This window comes from Aulonocara sp. 'chitande type north' Nkhata Bay, linkage group LG1 (genome assembly GCF_057382095.1).
Source record: "Aulonocara sp. 'chitande type north' Nkhata Bay isolate Kocher_YH1m ecotype deep benthic linkage group LG1, A_spYH_male_GT1.1, whole genome shotgun sequence".
Taxonomy (NCBI): Eukaryota; Metazoa; Chordata; class Actinopteri; order Cichliformes; family Cichlidae; genus Aulonocara; species Aulonocara sp. 'chitande type north' Nkhata Bay.
The window spans coordinates 42,801,949-42,825,060 of NC_141344.1; the positions used below are offsets into that span (position 1 = coordinate 42,801,949).

A 23,112-nucleotide genomic window follows, 5' to 3' on the forward strand; every position below is an offset into this window, starting at 1 on the left:
GTCTCCTGCGCGAGACGTGGAGCAGGAAACTGAAGGGGTGGCAGGCTCAGATGTCAACCTGTTCGCGGCCGTTAAGGGCAAGTCACAGCGCACAATATTTCTAGGACGCACAGGGGGAGAGCACAAAGAGGCAGGCAGAATGTCATCGGTTTCATCTAAATCAACCACCACGTTTGATCTAATTCTGGCTGTTGTCTCCACCCTACTCCCACCCTCTCCCGTCTTCCCCCCATCTCCATTTCTCCCCTTCGGGAGAGCTCCCGCGGTGGCCGGCGCACGGGCATTCACAGTCTGAAGCTCATTCAGCTCTTCTACAATAGTTTTCCTTTTTCCCAACGATAGGTTTTTCTGATAGGAAACATTTTGTATATTACTGCTGCTAGCAGTCTGGTTTTTAACCACTGTAGGTAAGGGCGGAAATTCATTATCATCTCTCAGATCAATCGGCATTACCCCCGATCTTCCCCCCCTCTGTACTGTGTTCTGTTCCCGTGTGTGGCCGGCCTCCGAACGGGCCCTCCCTCCACCCTCTTCCCCTGACGATTTAAGCAGAGTTTCAACTGTTGACATTGTAGAAACACGTAAGCGAGCCCCGTATCTTTTAAAAGCCCACGTCTTTGCCACCTGAAATGACACCTCAGTCTTTCTAGTTTCTTTTAAAGATTCAATGATAGTGGCATAATGATCATAAAGAATATCTAAATTTTTAGACATCCAAGAGTCTGTGTTTTGATCAAGTTGCCTCCTAACTTGTTCTGTGGGCACAGCCGGTTTTATAAAACTAGAGAGCCTGGACACCTGTTTTATCATACCCCTGGGGTATAAGCCCGTGTCGCGTGCCTCTACAATCACACTTTTATGGTGTACTGTCCGTATTAATTTAAATATATTCTTCGCACTCTTCCTTGTGTCGGCATCAAGTGCACGCTTTGGTGCGGGAGCATCTTGTCCTCCTTGTTGTCTGACACGTCTCATGTTCGGGCGACCCCATCCCTCCCCGTGCCTCGTCCCCTCCCGACCCCCAGCATGCGTAGCCAGACCATCACCAGACAAACTTTCACCTAAGGTTTCAAAGTTATTGTTTTGTACCTTATATTTGTCAGTGGGGAGCTCACCTGAGTTTCTTTGTGTTTGTTGGACCACTCGGTTCAGGCTCAGTGATCTCTGCCTCCTCCGTGCTCTTCGCTGGTGGCGTGGAAACGTCCATCCGCCATCCTGCATGTCGTTTTCTGGCAGTCGTGGCGTTTCCGACCGGTGTGCCTCCATCCTGGACCCGAAAAATATGGTAGTCCCACCGACCACGGGCGTCCCCGCGTCAGTGTCTGTTGGTCGGTGAAGACTCAAAAGACAAGAGGGTTTAGGTGCACAAACCGATGCCTCGCTCAGATCCAACGCCACCTCTCACTACCCGTTTAGAGTTCACGGTCACTTTGCTACAGGCGAATAAAAACTCCCCACTTTACAGTTGTAAAAAGTTTGTCAATTAAAATAGTCTTTCATGTGACTGGGCTAAACAAAGTTACTTGTCGCCCATTTCTGGAAGGGCTAAAAAAGTCGCCTTTCTTCCAATAAGTTTGGTCTAGCGTCCCTGACGTTTCGCGGAGTTACCGCTTCTTCAGAGGGATACATGCTACTAGGTGTCCGGAAGGAGCGAGGCATTTAAACACATTTCCTGGGAGATGCCCAAGTCCTGGGCCCCTCCCAGGATTGGTAATCATAGGTCACATGGGTTTCATGTCACCAAATCCCTCCCCAATAATAAAAGGTGTCCAGGCCTCTCTCTAAAAAAACAACAACAAGATAAAAAATGAGAATAAAAAAACCCATTTAAAATATCATATGAAATTGATAAAAAAAAGAATAAAATTAACCATAGAAAAATGTAAAAAAATATAAAAACAAAACCCATGACAATACAATTCAAAGCCATAAAATTATTATTAATAATTTTTATGATTGACACATCCTCCTGCTGAGGATAGTTTAATAAAATATATGTATACATATATAAAAAAAGACCTTATTTTTTAAGAAAGAAGGTGAACACAAAAAAATATCTCTGAAAAGCAAGAGGGATGAAAAAGAACAAAGCTAAAGTTAAGACAAATATAATCAAATGGGGATGGAAAGGAAAATTATAATAAAAAACTAGGTAAGGGAGTGGGGTCCGGAGGGAGTCTTAGGGCTGTCGCGGACCAGGGGGAGAACCCGACAACGGGTAACATCCGGAGCAGGAACGTGAAAAACAGGGAAAGAAAGGAAAAAGAAAATACATAAAAAAATCTGCAAAAACTAAATAAACAATCAACCCATATTCACCTTCATTCCAAAACTAAAAAGGCTATGTAAGACAACCCATAATAATAAGAATCCAATATTAAGAATGGCTTTTAAGAGTAATTGAACAAGCAATCCACGAAAACCACAACTTGAAAGGCTGCTTTTTCCTATTGCACTAGGACAGCCATTATACTCCCCAGTAAATGATGGGGGGAAGACATCACTATAACGAAATCAGGTAAACGGTCAGTCGGTCAGCAGAGGCCTCAACATAGATAAGAGGACAAATTAAGTCTTATTTCATGGCCACCTCAACCCAAATGCTTGGCATTTTTAGATATTAACTTCCCACTTAGGGTTTAAGTTTCCCAAATGCAGTTATCAACTGTTAATATTTCCCCCAAGAGGTTAATTATAGGGTCATGCGGCCTGGGCAGGGTCATCTTCCCTTTTAATTCTCCATTTCTAATAATATCTGCCAAGCCAAAGTGGTTAGGTTTAGGGCCATGTGTCTAGTTAAGACCATCCTCCAAATTATCCACATTCTAGGGACTCTTTCTTTAAGGCAAAATGGTTAAGTTTAGGATCCAGTGGCCTGGGTAGGCTTATCCCACATGTTATACACAATGAAGATACGAATAAAGAAATTGTTAAATTCAGATTATTAGATCTTTTTGAAAAAAAACAATTCAATAAACTCAGTAATCTCCATTTGTCCCAAGGAGATGCTGTTTTATGTTTCAAGGAGTAGTCAGTCTGTTTACTAAGAGGTCCTTTTAGGAATCGTGGATGGATGTCAGATACAAATTCCTGGCACAGGCTAGTTAGGTATTAGGAAACTATAGCTTAGATGTTTTTTAATTCAAACTTTGGTGCACGGTCCTAGGAATTACTGAAGCATCCCATCTCCACTTACTCCGCTCTTCTCCTTCTCTCCAGCATACTCCTCTTCTTCTTGGGTGCGTCTTGTACCTTCTTCCATATGTTGTCAATCATAAAAACCATCCCCCAATGTCTTTATTCCCCCCAGGCCATAAGGCAGACTCATTGAAAGTTCCAGCACTGTCACCAGTACTAAAAAAGGTCCCAAAGCCATATTTCTCCCATGATTCCCTGGAGGGGATGTGACCTCCAAGAGAAAGGGTTTTTTATCGTTTTTGATTTTCTTATTCATTTTCAACAATAATCACACTTCCATGCAGTTAGTAATTATAATGAAACCTCACACTGTTAGTGTTACACTCTGTTCAAAACAACCTCCATGCAGTTCTGTCATGGGGACTTATGGCAATCAGGGAAACATACTCAATATTGACAAGTAGTCTTTGTATATTTTTTTTTTTTTCGGTGACATTTTGCTTAGAAATACAAATATGATCTGTTCACAGAACTTCTATGTTATGAAACAAACAACAGGTTTCCAGACCATTTTTTCTTTTTGAGCTTTCTTTATTTCTCACCATACTTTCAAAGCCTGACCTGTAATTCTAAGGATTCTCCCTCCCTCAGACATTGGAGTCTTAATTAATTATTCCAAACCATATACTGCATATATTTAATATTGACAACATCAAAGAAATACCAATTGTACTAAAAATTCTACACCCACAAAAGAAATATTTAAAGATGACAATAACATCCTGACATCAAAACTCTCTCCATCCTACTCCGCTGACCGACCGACCAGCCCGGGTTGGCCTGTAGGCTCACGATGCTCAGGGCCTCCTCTGTGCGTTCCCTGAAGTGAGTGGCCACTGTGGAGCGCAGCTGATCTGCCCGTGTGGCATGCCGGTGTTGCTGCAAGCGCGCTCCCAAACAGGCCCAAATTCCCCCCACATACATTAGCCCCTAATACTACATCGTAAGACCCACGCTGAGTCGCAGGCCTTCACACCAGCTGTCAAAGATACTTTTAGCCGTCTCACTCGTCCAATGAATGCCATCAGCTGTGGTATGGAAGTATTGTTGAGGTATACACGGTAAATAATTATAATGTGTACTGATGAAGTTATTGATCATAGTGAGATTTGACTGTTGGAGTTTGGATAGTGATCTGGAAAAGTGAATGTGGGCTACAAAAATGTCCGCATTCGGAAACACGGCTTTCGCCCCATTCACCACCTTTCGTAGTTGTTTAATTGAGGTTTTCTGAGGGTCCTGATCCTTATTATTAAGGCCTACAGACAAGATCACCATTTCCGCAATTTCACACACCGGCGTCATTTCCAACAGGTTGAAGAAATGGTAAAAGTTCGCACCCGGGTAGCTCTCCACCTGAATCTGATCATTCTCGAAGGGGGGTATTCTATTTAGATTGGAGTCCCCCAAGAAAACTACCGGTTTATCAACTTTGATTCTCCAATCCTGTAATTTCCTACTAGGTCTCGCCCGATGGTAAGTAGGTGTATGGTAACCCCCCTCTGCGCCCCTCGTCTCCGCCTCCGCCCCGACCGGCTCTCCCTTTCCCGTAAGCCCGCGCCCGCTATGAGACTCCCTCTGCTTTATTTGCCGCACGGTTTTAAATTCTGCCACCGAGCCCTCGCTCTCATTATCCTCCTCATTCAGGTGAAAATTACTCTTAATATTATAATAGTGGGGATCAGTGCGGTCCAATGAGTCACTGCTCAGGTTTCCCGCCGGCTCCTGCTGTTGCAGGGCCTCAATCGTCATTTCACCCACTACCTTGTCACCTGTTTTAGCAGAGGTTTGGATTTTTACTCGCTTTTGTTGTTTCATTATAGGGTCCGGACCATTCGTCCGGTCTCCTGCGCGAGACGTGGAGCAGGAAACTGAAGGGGTGGCAGGCTCAGATGTCAACCTGTTCGCGGCCGTTAAGGGCAAGTCACAGCGCACAATATTTCTAGGACGCACAGGGGGAGAGCACAAAGAGGCAGGCAGAATGTCATCGGTTTCATCTAAATCAACCACCACGTTTGATCTAATTCTGGCTGTTGTCTCCACCCTACTCCCACCCTCTCCCGTCTTCCCCCCATCTCCATTTCTCCCCTTCGGGAGAGCTCCCGCGGTGGCCGGCGCACGGGCATTCACAGTCTGAAGCTCATTCAGCTCTTCTACAATAGTTTTCCTTTTTCCCAACGATAGGTTTTTCTGATAGGAAACATTTTGTATATTACTGCTGCTAGCAGTCTGGTTTTTAACCACTGTAGGTAAGGGCGGAAATTCATTATCATCTCTCAGATCAATCGGCATTACCCCCGATCTTCCCCCCCTCTGTACTGTGTTCTGTTCCCGTGTGTGGCCGGCCTCCGAACGGGCCCTCCCTCCACCCTCTTCCCCTGACGATTTAAGCAGAGTTTCAACTGTTGACATTGTAGAAACACGTAAGCGAGCCCCGTATCTTTTAAAAGCCCACGTCTTTGCCACCTGAAATGACACCTCAGTCTTTCTAGTTTCTTTTAAAGATTCAATGATAGTGGCATAATGATCATAAAGAATATCTAAATTTTTAGACATCCAAGAGTCTGTGTTTTGATCAAGTTGCCTCCTAACTTGTTCTGTGGGCACAGCCGGTTTTATAAAACTAGAGAGCCTGGACACCTGTTTTATCATACCCCTGGGGTATAAGCCCGTGTCGCGTGCCTCTACAATCACACTTTTATGGTGTACTGTCCGTATTAATTTAAATATATTCTTCGCACTCTTCCTTGTGTCGGCATCAAGTGCACGCTTTGGTGCGGGAGCATCTTGTCCTCCTTGTTGTCTGACACGTCTCATGTTCGGGCGACCCCATCCCTCCCCGTGCCTCGTCCCCTCCCGACCCCCAGCATGCGTAGCCAGACCATCACCAGACAAACTTTCACCTAAGGTTTCAAAGTTATTGTTTTGTACCTTATATTTGTCAGTGGGGAGCTCACCTGAGTTTCTTTGTGTTTGTTGGACCACTCGGTTCAGGCTCAGTGATCTCTGCCTCCTCCGTGCTCTTCGCTGGTGGCGTGGAAACGTCCATCCGCCATCCTGCATGTCGTTTTCTGGCAGTCGTGGCGTTTCCGACCGGTGTGCCTCCATCCTGGACCCGAAAAATATGGTAGTCCCACCGACCACGGGCGTCCCCGCGTCAGTGTCTGTTGGTCGGTGAAGACTCAAAAGACAAGAGGGTTTAGGTGCACAAACCGATGCCTCGCTCAGATCCAACGCCACCTCTCACTACCCGTTTAGAGTTCACGGTCACTTTGCTACAGGCGAATAAAAACTCCCCACTTTACAGTTGTAAAAAGTTTGTCAATTAAAATAGTCTTTCATGTGACTGGGCTAAACAAAGTTACTTGTCGCCCATTTCTGGAAGGGCTAAAAAAGTCGCCTTTCTTCCAATAAGTTTGGTCTAGCGTCCCTGACGTTTCGCGGAGTTACCGCTTCTTCAGAGGGATACATGCTACTAGGTGTCCGGAAGGAGCGAGGCATTTAAACACATTTCCTGGGAGATGCCCAAGTCCTGGGCCCCTCCCAGGATTGGTAATCATAGGTCACATGGGTTTCATGTCACCAAATCCCTCCCCAATAATAAAAGGTGTCCAGGCCTCTCTCTAAAAAAACAACAACAAGATAAAAAATGAGAATAAAAAAACCCATTTAAAATATCATATGAAATTGATAAAAAAAAGGATAAAATTAACCATAGAAAAATGTAAAAAAATATAAAAACAAAACCCATGACAATACAATTCAAAGCCATAAAATTATTATTAATAATTTTTATGATTGACACATCCTCCTGCTGAGGATAGTTTAATAAAATATATGTATACATATATAAAAAAAGACCTTATTTTTTAAGAAAGAAGGTGAACACAAAAAAATATCTCTGAAAAGCAAGAGGGATGAAAAAGAACAAAGCTAAAGTTAAGACAAATATAATCAAATGGGGATGGAAAGGAAAATTATAATAAAAAACTAGGTAAGGGAGTGGGGTCCGGAGGGAGTCTTAGGGCTGTCGCGGACCAGGGGGAGAACCCGACAACGGGTAACATCCGGAGCAGGAACGTGAAAAACAGGGAAAGAAAGGAAAAAGAAAATACATAAAAAAATCTGCAAAAACTAAATAAACAATCAACCCATATTCACCTTCATTCCAAAACTAAAAAGGCTATGTAAGACAACCCATAATAATAAGAATCCAATATTAAGAATGGCTTTTAAGAGTAATTGAACAAGCAATCCACGAAAACCACAACTTGAAAGGCTGCTTTTTCCTATTGCACTAGGACAGCCATTATACTCCCCAGTAAATGATGGGGGGAAGACATCACTATAACGAAATCAGGTAAACGGTCAGTCGGTCAGCAGAGGCCTCAACATAGATAAGAGGACAAATTAAGTCTTATTTCATGGCCACCTCAACCCAAATGCTTGGCATTTTTAGATATTAACTTCCCACTTAGGGTTTAAGTTTCCCAAATGCAGTTATCAACTGTTAATATTTCCCCCAAGAGGTTAATTATAGGGTCATGCGGCCTGGGCAGGGTCATCTTCCCTTTTAATTCTCCATTTCTAATAATATCTGCCAAGCCAAAGTGGTTAGGTTTAGGGCCATGTGTCTAGTTAAGACCATCCTCCAAATTATCCACATTCTAGGGACTCTTTCTTTAAGGCAAAATGGTTAAGTTTAGGATCCAGTGGCCTGGGTAGGCTTATCCCACATGTTATACACAATGAAGATACGAATAAAGAAATTGTTAAATTCAGATTATTAGATCTTTTTGAAAAAAAACAATTCAATAAACTCAGTAATCTCCATTTGTCCCAAGGAGATGCTGTTTTATGTTTCAAGGAGTAGTCAGTCTGTTTACTAAGAGGTCCTTTTAGGAATCGTGGATGGATGTCAGATACAAATTCCTGGCACAGGCTAGTTAGGTATTAGGAAACTATAGCTTAGATGTTTTTTAATTCAAACTTTGGTGCACGGTCCTAGGAATTACTGAAGCATCCCATCTCCACTTACTCCGCTCTTCTCCTTCTCTCCAGCATACTCCTCTTCTTCTTGGGTGCGTCTTGTACCTTCTTCCATATGTTGTCAATCATAAAAACCATCCCCCAATGTCTTTATTCCCCCCAGGCCATAAGGCAGACTCATTGAAAGTTCCAGCACTGTCACCAGTACTAAAAAAGGTCCCAAAGCCATATTTCTCCCATGATTCCCTGGAGGGGATGTGACCTCCAAGAGAAAGGGTTTTTTATCGTTTTTGATTTTCTTATTCATTTTCAACAATAATCACACTTCCATGCAGTTAGTAATTATAATGAAACCTCACACTGTTAGTGTTACACTCTGTTCAAAACAACCTCCATGCAGTTCTGTCATGGGGACTTATGGCAATCAGGGAAACATACTCAATATTGACAAGTAGTCTTTGTATATTTTTTTTTTTTTTTTTTTTTTTTTTTTTTTTTTTTTTTTTTTCGGTGACATTTTGCTTAGAAATACAAATATGATCTGTTCACAGAACTTCTATGTTATGAAACAAACAACAGGTTTCCAGACCATTTTTTCTTTTTGAGCTTTCTTTATTTCTCACCATACTTTCAAAGCCTGACCTGTAATTCTAAGGATTCTCCCTCCCTCAGACATTGGAGTCTTAATTAATTATTCCAAACCATATACTGCATATATTTAATATTGACAACATCAAAGAAATACCAATTGTACTAAAAATTCTACACCCACAAAAGAAATATTTAAAGATGACAATAACATCCTGACATCAAAACTCTCTCCATCCTACTCCGCTGACCGACCGACCAGCCCGGGTTGGCCTGTAGGCTCACGATGCTCAGGGCCTCCTCTGTGCGTTCCCTGAAGTGAGTGGCCACTGTGGAGCGCAGCTGATCTGCCCGTGTGGCATGCCGGTGTTGCTGCAAGCGCGCTCCCAAACAGGCCCAAATTCCCCCCACATACATTAGCCCCTAATACTACATCGTAAGACCCACGCTGAGTCGCAGGCCTTCACACCAGCTGTCAAAGATACTTTTAGCCGTCTCACTCGTCCAATGAATGCCATCAGCTGTGGTATGGAAGTATTGTTGAGGTATACACGGTAAATAATTATAATGTGTACTGATGAAGTTATTGATCATAGTGAGATTTGACTGTTGGAGTTTGGATAGTGATCTGGAAAAGTGAATGTGGGCTACAAAAATGTCCGCATTCGGAAACACGGCTTTCGCCCCATTCACCACCTTTCGTAGTTGTTTAATTGAGGTTTTCTGAGGGTCCTGATCCTTATTATTAAGGCCTACAGACAAGATCACCATTTCCGCAATTTCACACACCGGCGTCATTTCCAACAGGTTGAAGAAATGGTAAAAGTTCGCACCCGGGTAGCTCTCCACCTGAATCTGATCATTCTCGAAGGGGGGTATTCTATTTAGATTGGAGTCCCCCAAGAAAACTACCGGTTTATCAACTTTGATTCTCCAATCCTGTAATTTCCTACTAGGTCTCGCCCGATGGTAAGTAGGTGTATGGTAACCCCCCTCTGCGCCCCTCGTCTCCGCCTCCGCCCCGACCGGCTCTCCCTTTCCCGTAAGCCCGCGCCCGCTATGAGACTCCCTCTGCTTTATTTGCCGCACGGTTTTAAATTCTGCCACCGAGCCCTCGCTCTCATTATCCTCCTCATTCAGGTGAAAATTACTCTTAATATTATAATAGTGGGGATCAGTGCGGTCCAATGAGTCACTGCTCAGGTTTCCCGCCGGCTCCTGCTGTTGCAGGGCCTCAATCGTCATTTCACCCACTACCTTGTCACCTGTTTTAGCAGAGGTTTGGATTTTTACTCGCTTTTGTTGTTTCATTATAGGGTCCGGACCATTCGTCCGGTCTCCTGCGCGAGACGTGGAGCAGGAAACTGAAGGGGTGGCAGGCTCAGATGTCAACCTGTTCGCGGCCGTTAAGGGCAAGTCACAGCGCACAATATTTCTAGGACGCACAGGGGGAGAGCACAAAGAGGCAGGCAGAATGTCATCGGTTTCATCTAAATCAACCACCACGTTTGATCTAATTCTGGCTGTTGTCTCCACCCTACTCCCACCCTCTCCCGTCTTCCCCCCATCTCCATTTCTCCCCTTCGGGAGAGCTCCCGCGGTGGCCGGCGCACGGGCATTCACAGTCTGAAGCTCATTCAGCTCTTCTACAATAGTTTTCCTTTTTCCCAACGATAGGTTTTTCTGATAGGAAACATTTTGTATATTACTGCTGCTAGCAGTCTGGTTTTTAACCACTGTAGGTAAGGGCGGAAATTCATTATCATCTCTCAGATCAATCGGCATTACCCCCGATCTTCCCCCCCTCTGTACTGTGTTCTGTTCCCGTGTGTGGCCGGCCTCCGAACGGGCCCTCCCTCCACCCTCTTCCCCTGACGATTTAAGCAGAGTTTCAACTGTTGACATTGTAGAAACACGTAAGCGAGCCCCGTATCTTTTAAAAGCCCACGTCTTTGCCACCTGAAATGACACCTCAGTCTTTCTAGTTTCTTTTAAAGATTCAATGATAGTGGCATAATGATCATAAAGAATATCTAAATTTTTAGACATCCAAGAGTCTGTGTTTTGATCAAGTTGCCTCCTAACTTGTTCTGTGGGCACAGCCGGTTTTATAAAACTAGAGAGCCTGGACACCTGTTTTATCATACCCCTGGGGTATAAGCCCGTGTCGCGTGCCTCTACAATCACACTTTTATGGTGTACTGTCCGTATTAATTTAAATATATTCTTCGCACTCTTCCTTGTGTCGGCATCAAGTGCACGCTTTGGTGCGGGAGCATCTTGTCCTCCTTGTTGTCTGACACGTCTCATGTTCGGGCGACCCCATCCCTCCCCGTGCCTCGTCCCCTCCCGACCCCCAGCATGCGTAGCCAGACCATCACCAGACAAACTTTCACCTAAGGTTTCAAAGTTATTGTTTTGTACCTTATATTTGTCAGTGGGGAGCTCACCTGAGTTTCTTTGTGTTTGTTGGACCACTCGGTTCAGGCTCAGTGATCTCTGCCTCCTCCGTGCTCTTCGCTGGTGGCGTGGAAACGTCCATCCGCCATCCTGCATGTCGTTTTCTGGCAGTCGTGGCGTTTCCGACCGGTGTGCCTCCATCCTGGACCCGAAAAATATGGTAGTCCCACCGACCACGGGCGTCCCCGCGTCAGTGTCTGTTGGTCGGTGAAGACTCAAAAGACAAGAGGGTTTAGGTGCACAAACCGATGCCTCGCTCAGATCCAACGCCACCTCTCACTACCCGTTTAGAGTTCACGGTCACTTTGCTACAGGCGAATAAAAACTCCCCACTTTACAGTTGTAAAAAGTTTGTCAATTAAAATAGTCTTTCATGTGACTGGGCTAAACAAAGTTACTTGTCGCCCATTTCTGGAAGGGCTAAAAAAGTCGCCTTTCTTCCAATAAGTTTGGTCTAGCGTCCCTGACGTTTCGCGGAGTTACCGCTTCTTCAGAGGGATACATGCTACTAGGTGTCCGGAAGGAGCGAGGCATTTAAACACATTTCCTGGGAGATGCCCAAGTCCTGGGCCCCTCCCAGGATTGGTAATCATAGGTCACATGGGTTTCATGTCACCAAATCCCTCCCCAATAATAAAAGGTGTCCAGGCCTCTCTCTAAAAAAACAACAACAAGATAAAAAATGAGAATAAAAAAACCCATTTAAAATATCATATGAAATTGATAAAAAAAAGGATAAAATTAACCATAGAAAAATGTAAAAAAATATAAAAACAAAACCCATGACAATACAATTCAAAGCCATAAAATTATTATTAATAATTTTTATGATTGACACATCCTCCTGCTGAGGATAGTTTAATAAAATATATGTATACATATATAAAAAAAGACCTTATTTTTTAAGAAAGAAGGTGAACACAAAAAAATATCTCTGAAAAGCAAGAGGGATGAAAAAGAACAAAGCTAAAGTTAAGACAAATATAATCAAATGGGGATGGAAAGGAAAATTATAATAAAAAACTAGGTAAGGGAGTGGGGTCCGGAGGGAGTCTTAGGGCTGTCGCGGACCAGGGGGAGAACCCGACAACGGGTAACATCCGGAGCAGGAACGTGAAAAACAGGGAAAGAAAGGAAAAAGAAAATACATAAAAAAATCTGCAAAAACTAAATAAACAATCAACCCATATTCACCTTCATTCCAAAACTAAAAAGGCTATGTAAGACAACCCATAATAATAAGAATCCAATATTAAGAATGGCTTTTAAGAGTAATTGAACAAGCAATCCACGAAAACCACAACTTGAAAGGCTGCTTTTTCCTATTGCACTAGGACAGCCATTATACTCCCCAGTAAATGATGGGGGGAAGACATCACTATAACGAAATCAGGTAAACGGTCAGTCGGTCAGCAGAGGCCTCAACATAGATAAGAGGACAAATTAAGTCTTATTTCATGGCCACCTCAACCCAAATGCTTGGCATTTTTAGATATTAACTTCCCACTTAGGGTTTAAGTTTCCCAAATGCAGTTATCAACTGTTAATATTTCCCCCAAGAGGTTAATTATAGGGTCATGCGGCCTGGGCAGGGTCATCTTCCCTTTTAATTCTCCATTTCTAATAATATCTGCCAAGCCAAAGTGGTTAGGTTTAGGGCCATGTGTCTAGTTAAGACCATCCTCCAAATTATCCACATTCTAGGGACTCTTTCTTTAAGGCAAAATGGTTAAGTTTAGGATCCAGTGGCCTGGGTAGGCTTATCCCACATGTTATACACAATGAAGATACGAATAAAGAAATTGTTAAATTCAGATTATTAGATCTTTTTGAAAAAAAACAATTCAATAAACTCAGTAATCTCCATTTGTCCCAAGGAGATGCTGTTTTATGTTTCAAGGAGTAGTCAGTCTGTTTACTAAGAGGTCCTTTTAGGAATCGTGGATGGATGTCAGATACAAATTCCTGGCACAGGCTAGTTAGGTATTAGGAAACTATAGCTTAGATGTTTTTTAATTCAAACTTTGGTGCACGGTCCTAGGAATTACTGAAGCATCCCATCTCCACTTACTCCGCTCTTCTCCTTCTCTCCAGCATACTCCTCTTCTTCTTGGGTGCGTCTTGTACCTTCTTCCATATGTTGTCAATCATAAAAACCATCCCCCAATGTCTTTATTCCCCCCAGGCCATAAGGCAGACTCATTGAAAGTTCCAGCACTGTCACCAGTACTAAAAAAGGTCCCAAAGCCATATTTCTCCCATGATTCCCTGGAGGGGATGTGACCTCCAAGAGAAAGGGTTTTTTATCGTTTTTGATTTTCTTATTCATTTTCAACAATAATCACACTTCCATGCAGTTAGTAATTATAATGAAACCTCACACTGTTAGTGTTACACTCTGTTCAAAACAACCTCCATGCAGTTCTGTCATGGGGACTTATGGCAATCAGGGAAACATACTCAATATTGACAAGTAGTCTTTGTATATTTTTTTTTTTTTTTTTTTTTTTTTTTTTTTTTTTTTTTTTCGGTGACATTTTGCTTAGAAATACAAATATGATCTGTTCACAGAACTTCTATGTTATGAAACAAACAACAGGTTTCCAGACCATTTTTTCTTTTTGAGCTTTCTTTATTTCTCACCATACTTTCAAAGCCTGACCTGTAATTCTAAGGATTCTCCCTCCCTCAGACATTGGAGTCTTAATTAATTATTCCAAACCATATACTGCATATATTTAATATTGACAACATCAAAGAAATACCAATTGTACTAAAAATTCTACACCCACAAAAGAAATATTTAAAGATGACAATAACATCCTGACATCAAAACTCTCTCCATCCTACTCCGCTGACCGACCGACCAGCCCGGGTTGGCCTGTAGGCTCACGATGCTCAGGGCCTCCTCTGTGCGTTCCCTGAAGTGAGTGGCCACTGTGGAGCGCAGCTGATCTGCCCGTGTGGCATGCCGGTGTTGCTGCAAGCGCGCTCCCAAACAGGCCCAAATTCCCCCCACATACATTAGCCCCTAATACTACATCGTAAGACCCACGCTGAGTCGCAGGCCTTCACACCAGCTGTCAAAGATACTTTTAGCCGTCTCACTCGTCCAATGAATGCCATCAGCTGTGGTATGGAAGTATTGTTGAGGTATACACGGTAAATAATTATAATGTGTACTGATGAAGTTATTGATCATAGTGAGATTTGACTGTTGGAGTTTGGATAGTGATCTGGAAAAGTGAATGTGGGCTACAAAAATGTCCGCATTCGGAAACACGGCTTTCGCCCCATTCACCACCTTTCGTAGTTGTTTAATTGAGGTTTTCTGAGGGTCCTGATCCTTATTATTAAGGCCTACAGACAAGATCACCATTTCCGCAATTTCACACACCGGCGTCATTTCCAACAGGTTGAAGAAATGGTAAAAGTTCGCACCCGGGTAGCTCTCCACCTGAATCTGATCATTCTCGAAGGGGGGTATTCTATTTAGATTGGAGTCCCCCAAGAAAACTACCGGTTTATCAACTTTGATTCTCCAATCCTGTAATTTCCTACTAGGTCTCGCCCGATGGTAAGTAGGTGTATGGTAACCCCCCTCTGCGCCCCTCGTCTCCGCCTCCGCCCCGACCGGCTCTCCCTTTCCCGTAAGCCCGCGCCCGCTATGAGACTCCCTCTGCTTTATTTGCCGCACGGTTTTAAATTCTGCCACCGAGCCCTCGCTCTCATTATCCTCCTCATTCAGGTGAAAATTACTCTTAATATTATAATAGTGGGGATCAGTGCGGTCCAATGAGTCACTGCTCAGGTTTCCCGCCGGCTCCTGCTGTTGCAGGGCCTCAATCGTCATTTCACCCACTACCTTGTCACCTGTTTTAGCAGAGGTTTGGATTTTTACTCGCTTTTGTTGTTTCATTATAGGGTCCGGACCATTCGTCCGGTCTCCTGCGCGAGACGTGGAGCAGGAAACTGAAGGGGTGGCAGGCTCAGATGTCAACCTGTTCGCGGCCGTTAAGGGCAAGTCACAGCGCACAATATTTCTAGGACGCACAGGGGGAGAGCACAAAGAGGCAGGCAGAATGTCATCGGTTTCATCTAAATCAACCACCACGTTTGATCTAATTCTGGCTGTTGTCTCCACCCTACTCCCACCCTCTCCCGTCTTCCCCCCATCTCCATTTCTCCCCTTCGGGAGAGCTCCCGCGGTGGCCGGCGCACGGGCATTCACAGTCTGAAGCTCATTCAGCTCTTCTACAATAGTTTTCCTTTTTCCCAACGATAGGTTTTTCTGATAGGAAACATTTTGTATATTACTGCTGCTAGCAGTCTGGTTTTTAACCACTGTAGGTAAGGGCGGAAATTCATTATCATCTCTCAGATCAATCGGCATTACCCCCGATCTTCCCCCCCTCTGTACTGTGTTCTGTTCCCGTGTGTGGCCGGCCTCCGAACGGGCCCTCCCTCCACCCTCTTCCCCTGACGATTTAAGCAGAGTTTCAACTGTTGACATTGTAGAAACACGTAAGCGAGCCCCGTATCTTTTAAAAGCCCACGTCTTTGCCACCTGAAATGACACCTCAGTCTTTCTAGTTTCTTTTAAAGATTCAATGATAGTGGCATAATGATCATAAAGAATATCTAAATTTTTAGACATCCAAGAGTCTGTGTTTTGATCAAGTTGCCTCCTAACTTGTTCTGTGGGCACAGCCGGTTTTATAAAACTAGAGAGCCTGGACACCTGTTTTATCATACCCCTGGGGTATAAGCCCGTGTCGCGTGCCTCTACAATCACACTTTTATGGTGTACTGTCCGTATTAATTTAAATATATTCTTCGCACTCTTCCTTGTGTCGGCATCAAGTGCACGCTTTGGTGCGGGAGCATCTTGTCCTCCTTGTTGTCTGACACGTCTCATGTTCGGGCGACCCCATCCCTCCCCGTGCCTCGTCCCCTCCCGACCCCCAGCATGCGTAGCCAGACCATCACCAGACAAACTTTCACCTAAGGTTTCAAAGTTATTGTTTTGTACCTTATATTTGTCAGTGGGGAGCTCACCTGAGTTTCTTTGTGTTTGTTGGACCACTCGGTTCAGGCTCAGTGATCTCTGCCTCCTCCGTGCTCTTCGCTGGTGGCGTGGAAACGTCCATCCGCCATCCTGCATGTCGTTTTCTGGCAGTCGTGGCGTTTCCGACCGGTGTGCCTCCATCCTGGACCCGAAAAATATGGTAGTCCCACCGACCACGGGCGTCCCCGCGTCAGTGTCTGTTGGTCGGTGAAGACTCAAAAGACAAGAGGGTTTAGGTGCACAAACCGATGCCTCGCTCAGATCCAACGCCACCTCTCACTACCCGTTTAGAGTTCACGGTCACTTTGCTACAGGCGAATAAAAACTCCCCACTTTACAGTTGTAAAAAGTTTGTCAATTAAAATAGTCTTTCATGTGACTGGGCTAAACAAAGTTACTTGTCGCCCATTTCTGGAAGGGCTAAAAAAGTCGCCTTTCTTCCAATAAGTTTGGTCTAGCGTCCCTGACGTTTCGCGGAGTTACCGCTTCTTCAGAGGGATACATGCTACTAGGTGTCCGGAAGGAGCGAGGCATTTAAACACATTTCCTGGGAGATGCCCAAGTCCTGGGCCCCTCCCAGGATTGGTAATCATAGGTCACATGGGTTTCATGTCACCAAATCCCTCCCCAATAATAAAAGGTGTCCAGGCCTCTCTCTAAAAAAACAACAACAAGATAAAAAATGAGAATAAAAAAACCCATTTAAAATATCATATGAAATTGATAAAAAAAAGGATAAAATTAACCATAGAAAAATGTAAAAAAATATAAAAACAAAACCCATGACAATACAATTCAAAGCCATAAAATTATTATTAATAATTTTTATGATTGACACATCCTCCTGCTGAGGATAGTTTAATAAAATATATGTATACATATATAAAAAAAGACCTTATTTTTTAAGAAAGAAGGTGAACACAAAAAAATATCTCTGAAAAGCAAGAGGGATGAAAAAGAACAAAGCTAAAGTTAAGACAAATATAATCAAATGGGGATGGAAAGGAAAATTATAATAAAAAACTAGGTAAGGGAGTGGGGTCCGGAGGGAGTCTTAGGGCTGTCGCGGACCAGGGGGAGAACCCGACAACGGGTAACATCCGGAGCAGGAACGTGAAAAACAGGGAAAGAAAGGAAAAAGAAAATACATAAAAAAATCTGCAAAAACTAAATAAACAATCAACCCATATTCACCTTCATTCCAAAACTAAAAAGGCTATGTAAGACAACCCATAATAATAAGAATCCAATATTAAGAATGGCTTTTAAGAGTAATTGAACAAGCAATCCACGAAAACCACAACTTGAAAGGCTGCTTTTTCCTATTGCACTAGGACAGCCATTATACTCCCCAGTAAATGATGGGGGGAAGACATCACTATAACGAAATCAGGTAAACGGTCAGTCGGTCAGCAGAGGCCTCAACATAGATAAGAGGACAAATTAAGTCTTATTTCATGGCCACCTCAACCCAAATGCTTGGCATTTTTAGATATTAACTTCCCACTTAGGGTTTAAGTTTCCCAAATGCAGTTATCAACTGTTAATATTTCCCCCAAGAGGTTAATTATAGGGTCATGCGGCCTGGGCAGGGTCATCTTCCCTTTTAATTCTCCATTTCTAATAATATCTGCCAAGCCAAAGTGGTTAGGTTTAGGGCCATGTGTCTAGTTAAGACCATCCTCCAAATTATCCACATTCTAGGGACTCTTTCTTTAAGGCAAAATGGTTAAGTTTAGGATCCAGTGGCCTGGGTAGGCTTATCCCACATGTTATACACAATGAAGATACGAATAAAGAAATTGTTAAATTCAGATTATTAGATCTTTTTGAAAAAAAACAATTCAATAAACTCAGTAATCTCCATTTGTCCCAAGGAGATGCTGTTTTATGTTTCAAGGAGTAGTCAGTCTGTTTACTAAGAGGTCCTTTTAGGAATCGTGGATGGATGTCAGATACAAATTCCTGGCACAGGCTAGTTAGGTATTAGGAAACTATAGCTTAGATGTTTTTTAATTCAAACTTTGGTGCACGGTCCTAGGAATTACTGAAGCATCCCATCTCCACTTACTCCGCTCTTCTCCTTCTCTCCAGCATACTCCTCTTCTTCTTGGGTGCGTCTTGTACCTTCTTCCATATGTTGTCAATCATAAAAACCATCCCCCAATGTCTTTATTCCCCCCAGGCCATAAGGCAGACTCATTGAAAGTTCCAGCACTGTCACCAGTACTAAAAAAGGTCCCAAAGCCATATTTCTCCCATGATTCCCTGGAGGGGATGTGACCTCCAAGAGAAAGGGTTTTTTATCGTTTTTGATTTTCTTATTCATTTTCAACAATAATCACACTTCCATGCAGTTAGTAATTATAATGAAACCTCACACTGTTAGTGTTACACTCTGTTCAAAACAACCTCCATGCAGTTCTGTCATGGGGACTTATGGCAATCAGGGAAACATACTCAATATTGACAAGTAGTCTTTGTATATTTTTTTTTTTTTTTTTTTTTTTTTTTTTTTTTTTTTTTTTCGGTGACATTTTGCTTAGAAATACAAATATGATCTGTTCACAGAACTTCTATGTTATGAAACAAACAACAGGTTTCCAGACCATTTTTTCTTTTTGAGCTTTCTTTATTTCTCACCATACTTTCAAAGCCTGACCTGTAATTCTAAGGATTCTCCCTCCCTCAGACATTGGAGTCTTAATTAATTATTCCAAACCATATACTGCATATATTTAATATTGACAACATCAAAGAAATACCAATTGTACTAAAAATTCTACACCCACAAAAGAAATATTTAAAGATGACAATAACATCCTGACATCAAAACTCTCTCCATCCTACTCCGCTGACCGACCGACCAGCCCGGGTTGGCCTGTAGGCTCACGATGCTCAGGGCCTCCTCTGTGCGTTCCCTGAAGTGAGTGGCCACTGTGGAGCGCAGCTGATCTGCCCGTGTGGCATGCCGGTGTTGCTGCAAGCGCGCTCCCAAACAGGCCCAAATTCCCCCCACATACATTAGCCCCTAATACTACATCGTAAGACCCACGCTGAGTCGCAGGCCTTCACACCAGCTGTCAAAGATACTTTTAGCCGTCTCACTCGTCCAATGAATGCCATCAGCTGTGGTATGGAAGTATTGTTGAGGTATACACGGTAAATAATTATAATGTGTACTGATGAAGTTATTGATCATAGTGAGATTTGACTGTTGGAGTTTGGATAGTGATCTGGAAAAGTGAATGTGGGCTACAAAAATGTCCGCATTCGGAAACACGGCTTTCGCCCCATTCACCACCTTTCGTAGTTGTTTAATTGAGGTTTTCTGAGGGTCCTGATCCTTATTATTAAGGCCTACAGACAAGATCACCATTTCCGCAATTTCACACACCGGCGTCATTTCCAACAGGTTGAAGAAATGGTAAAAGTTCGCACCCGGGTAGCTCTCCACCTGAATCTGATCATTCTCGAAGGGGGGTATTCTATTTAGATTGGAGTCCCCCAAGAAAACTACCGGTTTATCAACTTTGATTCTCCAATCCTGTAATTTCCTACTAGGTCTCGCCCGATGGTAAGTAGGTGTATGGTAACCCCCCTCTGCGCCCCTCGTCTCCGCCTCCGCCCCGACCGGCTCTCCCTTTCCCGTAAGCCCGCGCCCGCTATGAGACTCCCTCTGCTTTATTTGCCGCACGGTTTTAAATTCTGCCACCGAGCCCTCGCTCTCATTATCCTCCTCATTCAGGTGAAAATTACTCTTAATATTATAATAGTGGGGATCAGTGCGGTCCAATGAGTCACTGCTCAGGTTTCCCGCCGGCTCCTGCTGTTGCAGGGCCTCAATCGTCATTTCACCCACTACCTTGTCACCTGTTTTAGCAGAGGTTTGGATTTTTACTCGCTTTTGTTGTTTCATTATAGGGTCCGGACCATTCGTCCGGTCTCCTGCGCGAGACGTGGAGCAGGAAACTGAAGGGGTGGCAGGCTCAGATGTCAACCTGTTCGCGGCCGTTAAGGGCAAGTCACAGCGCACAATATTTCTAGGACGCACAGGGGGAGAGCACAAAGAGGCAGGCAGAATGTCATCGGTTTCATCTAAATCAACCACCACGTTTGATCTAATTCTGGCTGTTGTCTCCACCCTACTCCCACCCTCTCCCGTCTTCCCCCCATCTCCATTTCTCCCCTTCGGGAGAGCTCCCGCGGTGGCCGGCGCACGGGCATTCACAGTCTGAAGCTCATTCAGCTCTTCTACAATAGTTTTCCTTTTTCCCAACGATAGGTTTTTCTGATAGGAAACATTTTGTATATTACTGCTGCTAGCAGTCTGGTTTTTAACCACTGTAGGTAAGGGCGGAAATTCATTATCATCTCTCAGATCAATCGGCATTACCCCCGATCTTCCCCCCCTCTGTACTGTGTTCTGTTCCCGTGTGTGGCCGGCCTCCGAACGGGCCCTCCCTCCACCCTCTTCCCCTGACGATTTAAGCAGAGTTTCAACTGTTGACATTGTAGAAACACGTAAGCGAGCCCCGTATCTTTTAAAAGCCCACGTCTTTGCCACCTGAAATGACACCTCAGTCTTTCTAGTTTCTTTTAAAGATTCAATGATAGTGGCATAATGATCATAAAGAATATCTAAATTTTTAGACATCCAAGAGTCTGTGTTTTGATCAAGTTGCCTCCTAACTTGTTCTGTGGGCACAGCCGGTTTTATAAAACTAGAGAGCCTGGACACCTGTTTTATCATACCCCTGGGGTATAAGCCCGTGTCGCGTGCCTCTACAATCACACTTTTATGGTGTACTGTCCGTATTAATTTAAATATATTCTTCGCACTCTTCCTTGTGTCGGCATCAAGTGCACGCTTTGGTGCGGGAGCATCTTGTCCTCCTTGTTGTCTGACACGTCTCATGTTCGGGCGACCCCATCCCTCCCCGTGCCTCGTCCCCTCCCGACCCCCAGCATGCGTAGCCAGACCATCACCAGACAAACTTTCACCTAAGGTTTCAAAGTTATTGTTTTGTACCTTATATTTGTCAGTGGGGAGCTCACCTGAGTTTCTTTGTGTTTGTTGGACCACTCGGTTCAGGCTCAGTGATCTCTGCCTCCTCCGTGCTCTTCGCTGGTGGCGTGGAAACGTCCATCCGCCATCCTGCATGTCGTTTTCTGGCAGTCGTGGCGTTTCCGACCGGTGTGCCTCCATCCTGGACCCGAAAAATATGGTAGTCCCACCGACCACGGGCGTCCCCGCGTCAGTGTCTGTTGGTCGGTGAAGACTCAAAAGACAAGAGGGTTTAGGTGCACAAACCGATGCCTCGCTCAGATCCAACGCCACCTCTCACTACCCGTTTAGAGTTCACGGTCACTTTGCTACAGGCGAATAAAAACTCCCCACTTTACAGTTGTAAAAAGTTTGTCAATTAAAATAGTCTTTCATGTGACTGGGCTAAACAAAGTTACTTGTCGCCCATTTCTGGAAGGGCTAAAAAAGTCGCCTTTCTTCCAATAAGTTTGGTCTAGCGTCCCTGACGTTTCGCGGAGTTACCGCTTCTTCAGAGGGATACATGCTACTAGGTGTCCGGAAGGAGCGAGGCATTTAAACACATTTCCTGGGAGATGCCCAAGTCCTGGGCCCCTCCCAGGATTGGTAATCATAGGTCACATGGGTTTCATGTCACCAAATCCCTCCCCAATAATAAAAGGTGTCCAGGCCTCTCTCTAAAAAAACAACAACAAGATAAAAAATGAGAATAAAAAAACCCATTTAAAATATCATATGAAATTGATAAAAAAAAGAATAAAATTAACCATAGAAAAATGTAAAAAAATATAAAAACAAAACCCATGACAATACAATTCAAAGCCATAAAATTATTATTAATAATTTTTATGATTGACACATCCTCCTGCTGAGGATAGTTAGGGTTAGGGTTAGGGTTAGGGTTAGGTATTAGGAGATTGTGTCTTTGTTGTCTCCACCTGGAGCTAGGTTGCACGGTCCTAGCGGTTGACTGGACCCTCAATCTCCTTGTGATCTTATAGTGTTGTATAAGTGCTTGTCCTCTCCAATATATAATCCCTGTTTGATTATGTTTATCCAGGGAAATGGCTAAAAGTGCTCAGGTCTTAATAAAAAATAGGCTTAATTAAAAACTAACATGTGAACAGACCCTCCCACACCTCCATAGGGGAAATCTCACCCGTTTATATAAGAAATTAATTTAATTTTTGGAATTAGTAAATATAATAATACATGCAGCTGTTGTGGAAACCAGCAAACACAATCAATTATTTTTCAAAACTTTTATTTACACATCCTGTTAGTACATTTTTTGGAGGCTAAGGAAGATCTGCTGACATATCAGTATATTTCTTGATCCCCTTGTTTGGGTTGGATCTACTATAAAAAATAAATAAATAATAATACCTAAAAAACCGAAAAGCACAACCTATTCCCCCTCTCACAATGTTAAAATTTACATAAATGAGCTAAACATAACATTTACCCAGGGAATTATAATAAAAAAAATAAAAACCGAGGCCATTCCACTGACCGCCAGGCTATCCGAAGTGGATTTAAAAGACCAGCTCAATGAAGCTAACAAATACTAAGAACCCACAGGATGACATTTATATTAAAATTCTCTTCATCCTGGGTGGTCCTAAGGTCAGCTAATTTTTCATCCTTAAAAGTATCCAGCCCGCTCCCAAGTGCATCCATTTTAACTAACCTATGCCTCCACATGACTATGTGATATGATTTTTTTCATTGGCAGCAGTGTTACTTTAAACTACGCCGCCTC

At 43.5% G+C, this 23,112-nt stretch overlaps 4 protein-coding genes across 4 annotated transcripts; all 4 read right to left on the reverse strand.

Moving 5' to 3' along the window:
• Window positions 1-3,624: 3,624 nt before the first annotated feature.
• On the reverse strand, window positions 3,625-8,340 carry LOC147339653 (uncharacterized). The gene is made up of 2 exons (XM_086297356.1): window positions 6,156-8,340; window positions 3,625-5,140 (listed from the first exon to the last, which is right to left on the reverse strand). The coding sequence occupies exons 1-2, from the start codon at window positions 6,245-6,247 to the stop codon at window positions 4,135-4,137; spliced, it is 1,098 nt and encodes a 365-aa protein (XP_086153482.1). The 5' UTR covers window positions 6,248-8,340; the 3' UTR covers window positions 3,625-4,134.
• On the reverse strand, window positions 8,332-13,410 carry LOC147339654 (uncharacterized). The gene is made up of 2 exons (XM_086297339.1): window positions 11,226-13,410; window positions 8,332-10,210 (listed from the first exon to the last, which is right to left on the reverse strand). The coding sequence occupies exons 1-2, from the start codon at window positions 11,315-11,317 to the stop codon at window positions 9,205-9,207; spliced, it is 1,098 nt and encodes a 365-aa protein (XP_086153465.1). The 5' UTR covers window positions 11,318-13,410; the 3' UTR covers window positions 8,332-9,204.
• On the reverse strand, window positions 13,402-18,478 carry LOC147339655 (uncharacterized). The gene is made up of 2 exons (XM_086297347.1): window positions 16,294-18,478; window positions 13,402-15,278 (listed from the first exon to the last, which is right to left on the reverse strand). Exons 1-2 carry the CDS (start codon window positions 16,383-16,385, stop codon window positions 14,273-14,275), a joined length of 1,098 nt encoding a protein of 365 aa, XP_086153473.1. The 5' UTR covers window positions 16,386-18,478; the 3' UTR covers window positions 13,402-14,272.
• Window positions 18,470-22,189, reverse strand: LOC147339656 (uncharacterized). Its single transcript, XM_086297352.1, has 2 exons — window positions 21,362-22,189; window positions 18,470-20,346 (listed from the first exon to the last, which is right to left on the reverse strand). Exons 1-2 carry the CDS (start codon window positions 21,451-21,453, stop codon window positions 19,341-19,343), a joined length of 1,098 nt encoding a protein of 365 aa, XP_086153478.1. The 5' UTR covers window positions 21,454-22,189; the 3' UTR covers window positions 18,470-19,340.
• Between the last annotated feature and the right edge of the window lie 923 nt (window positions 22,190-23,112).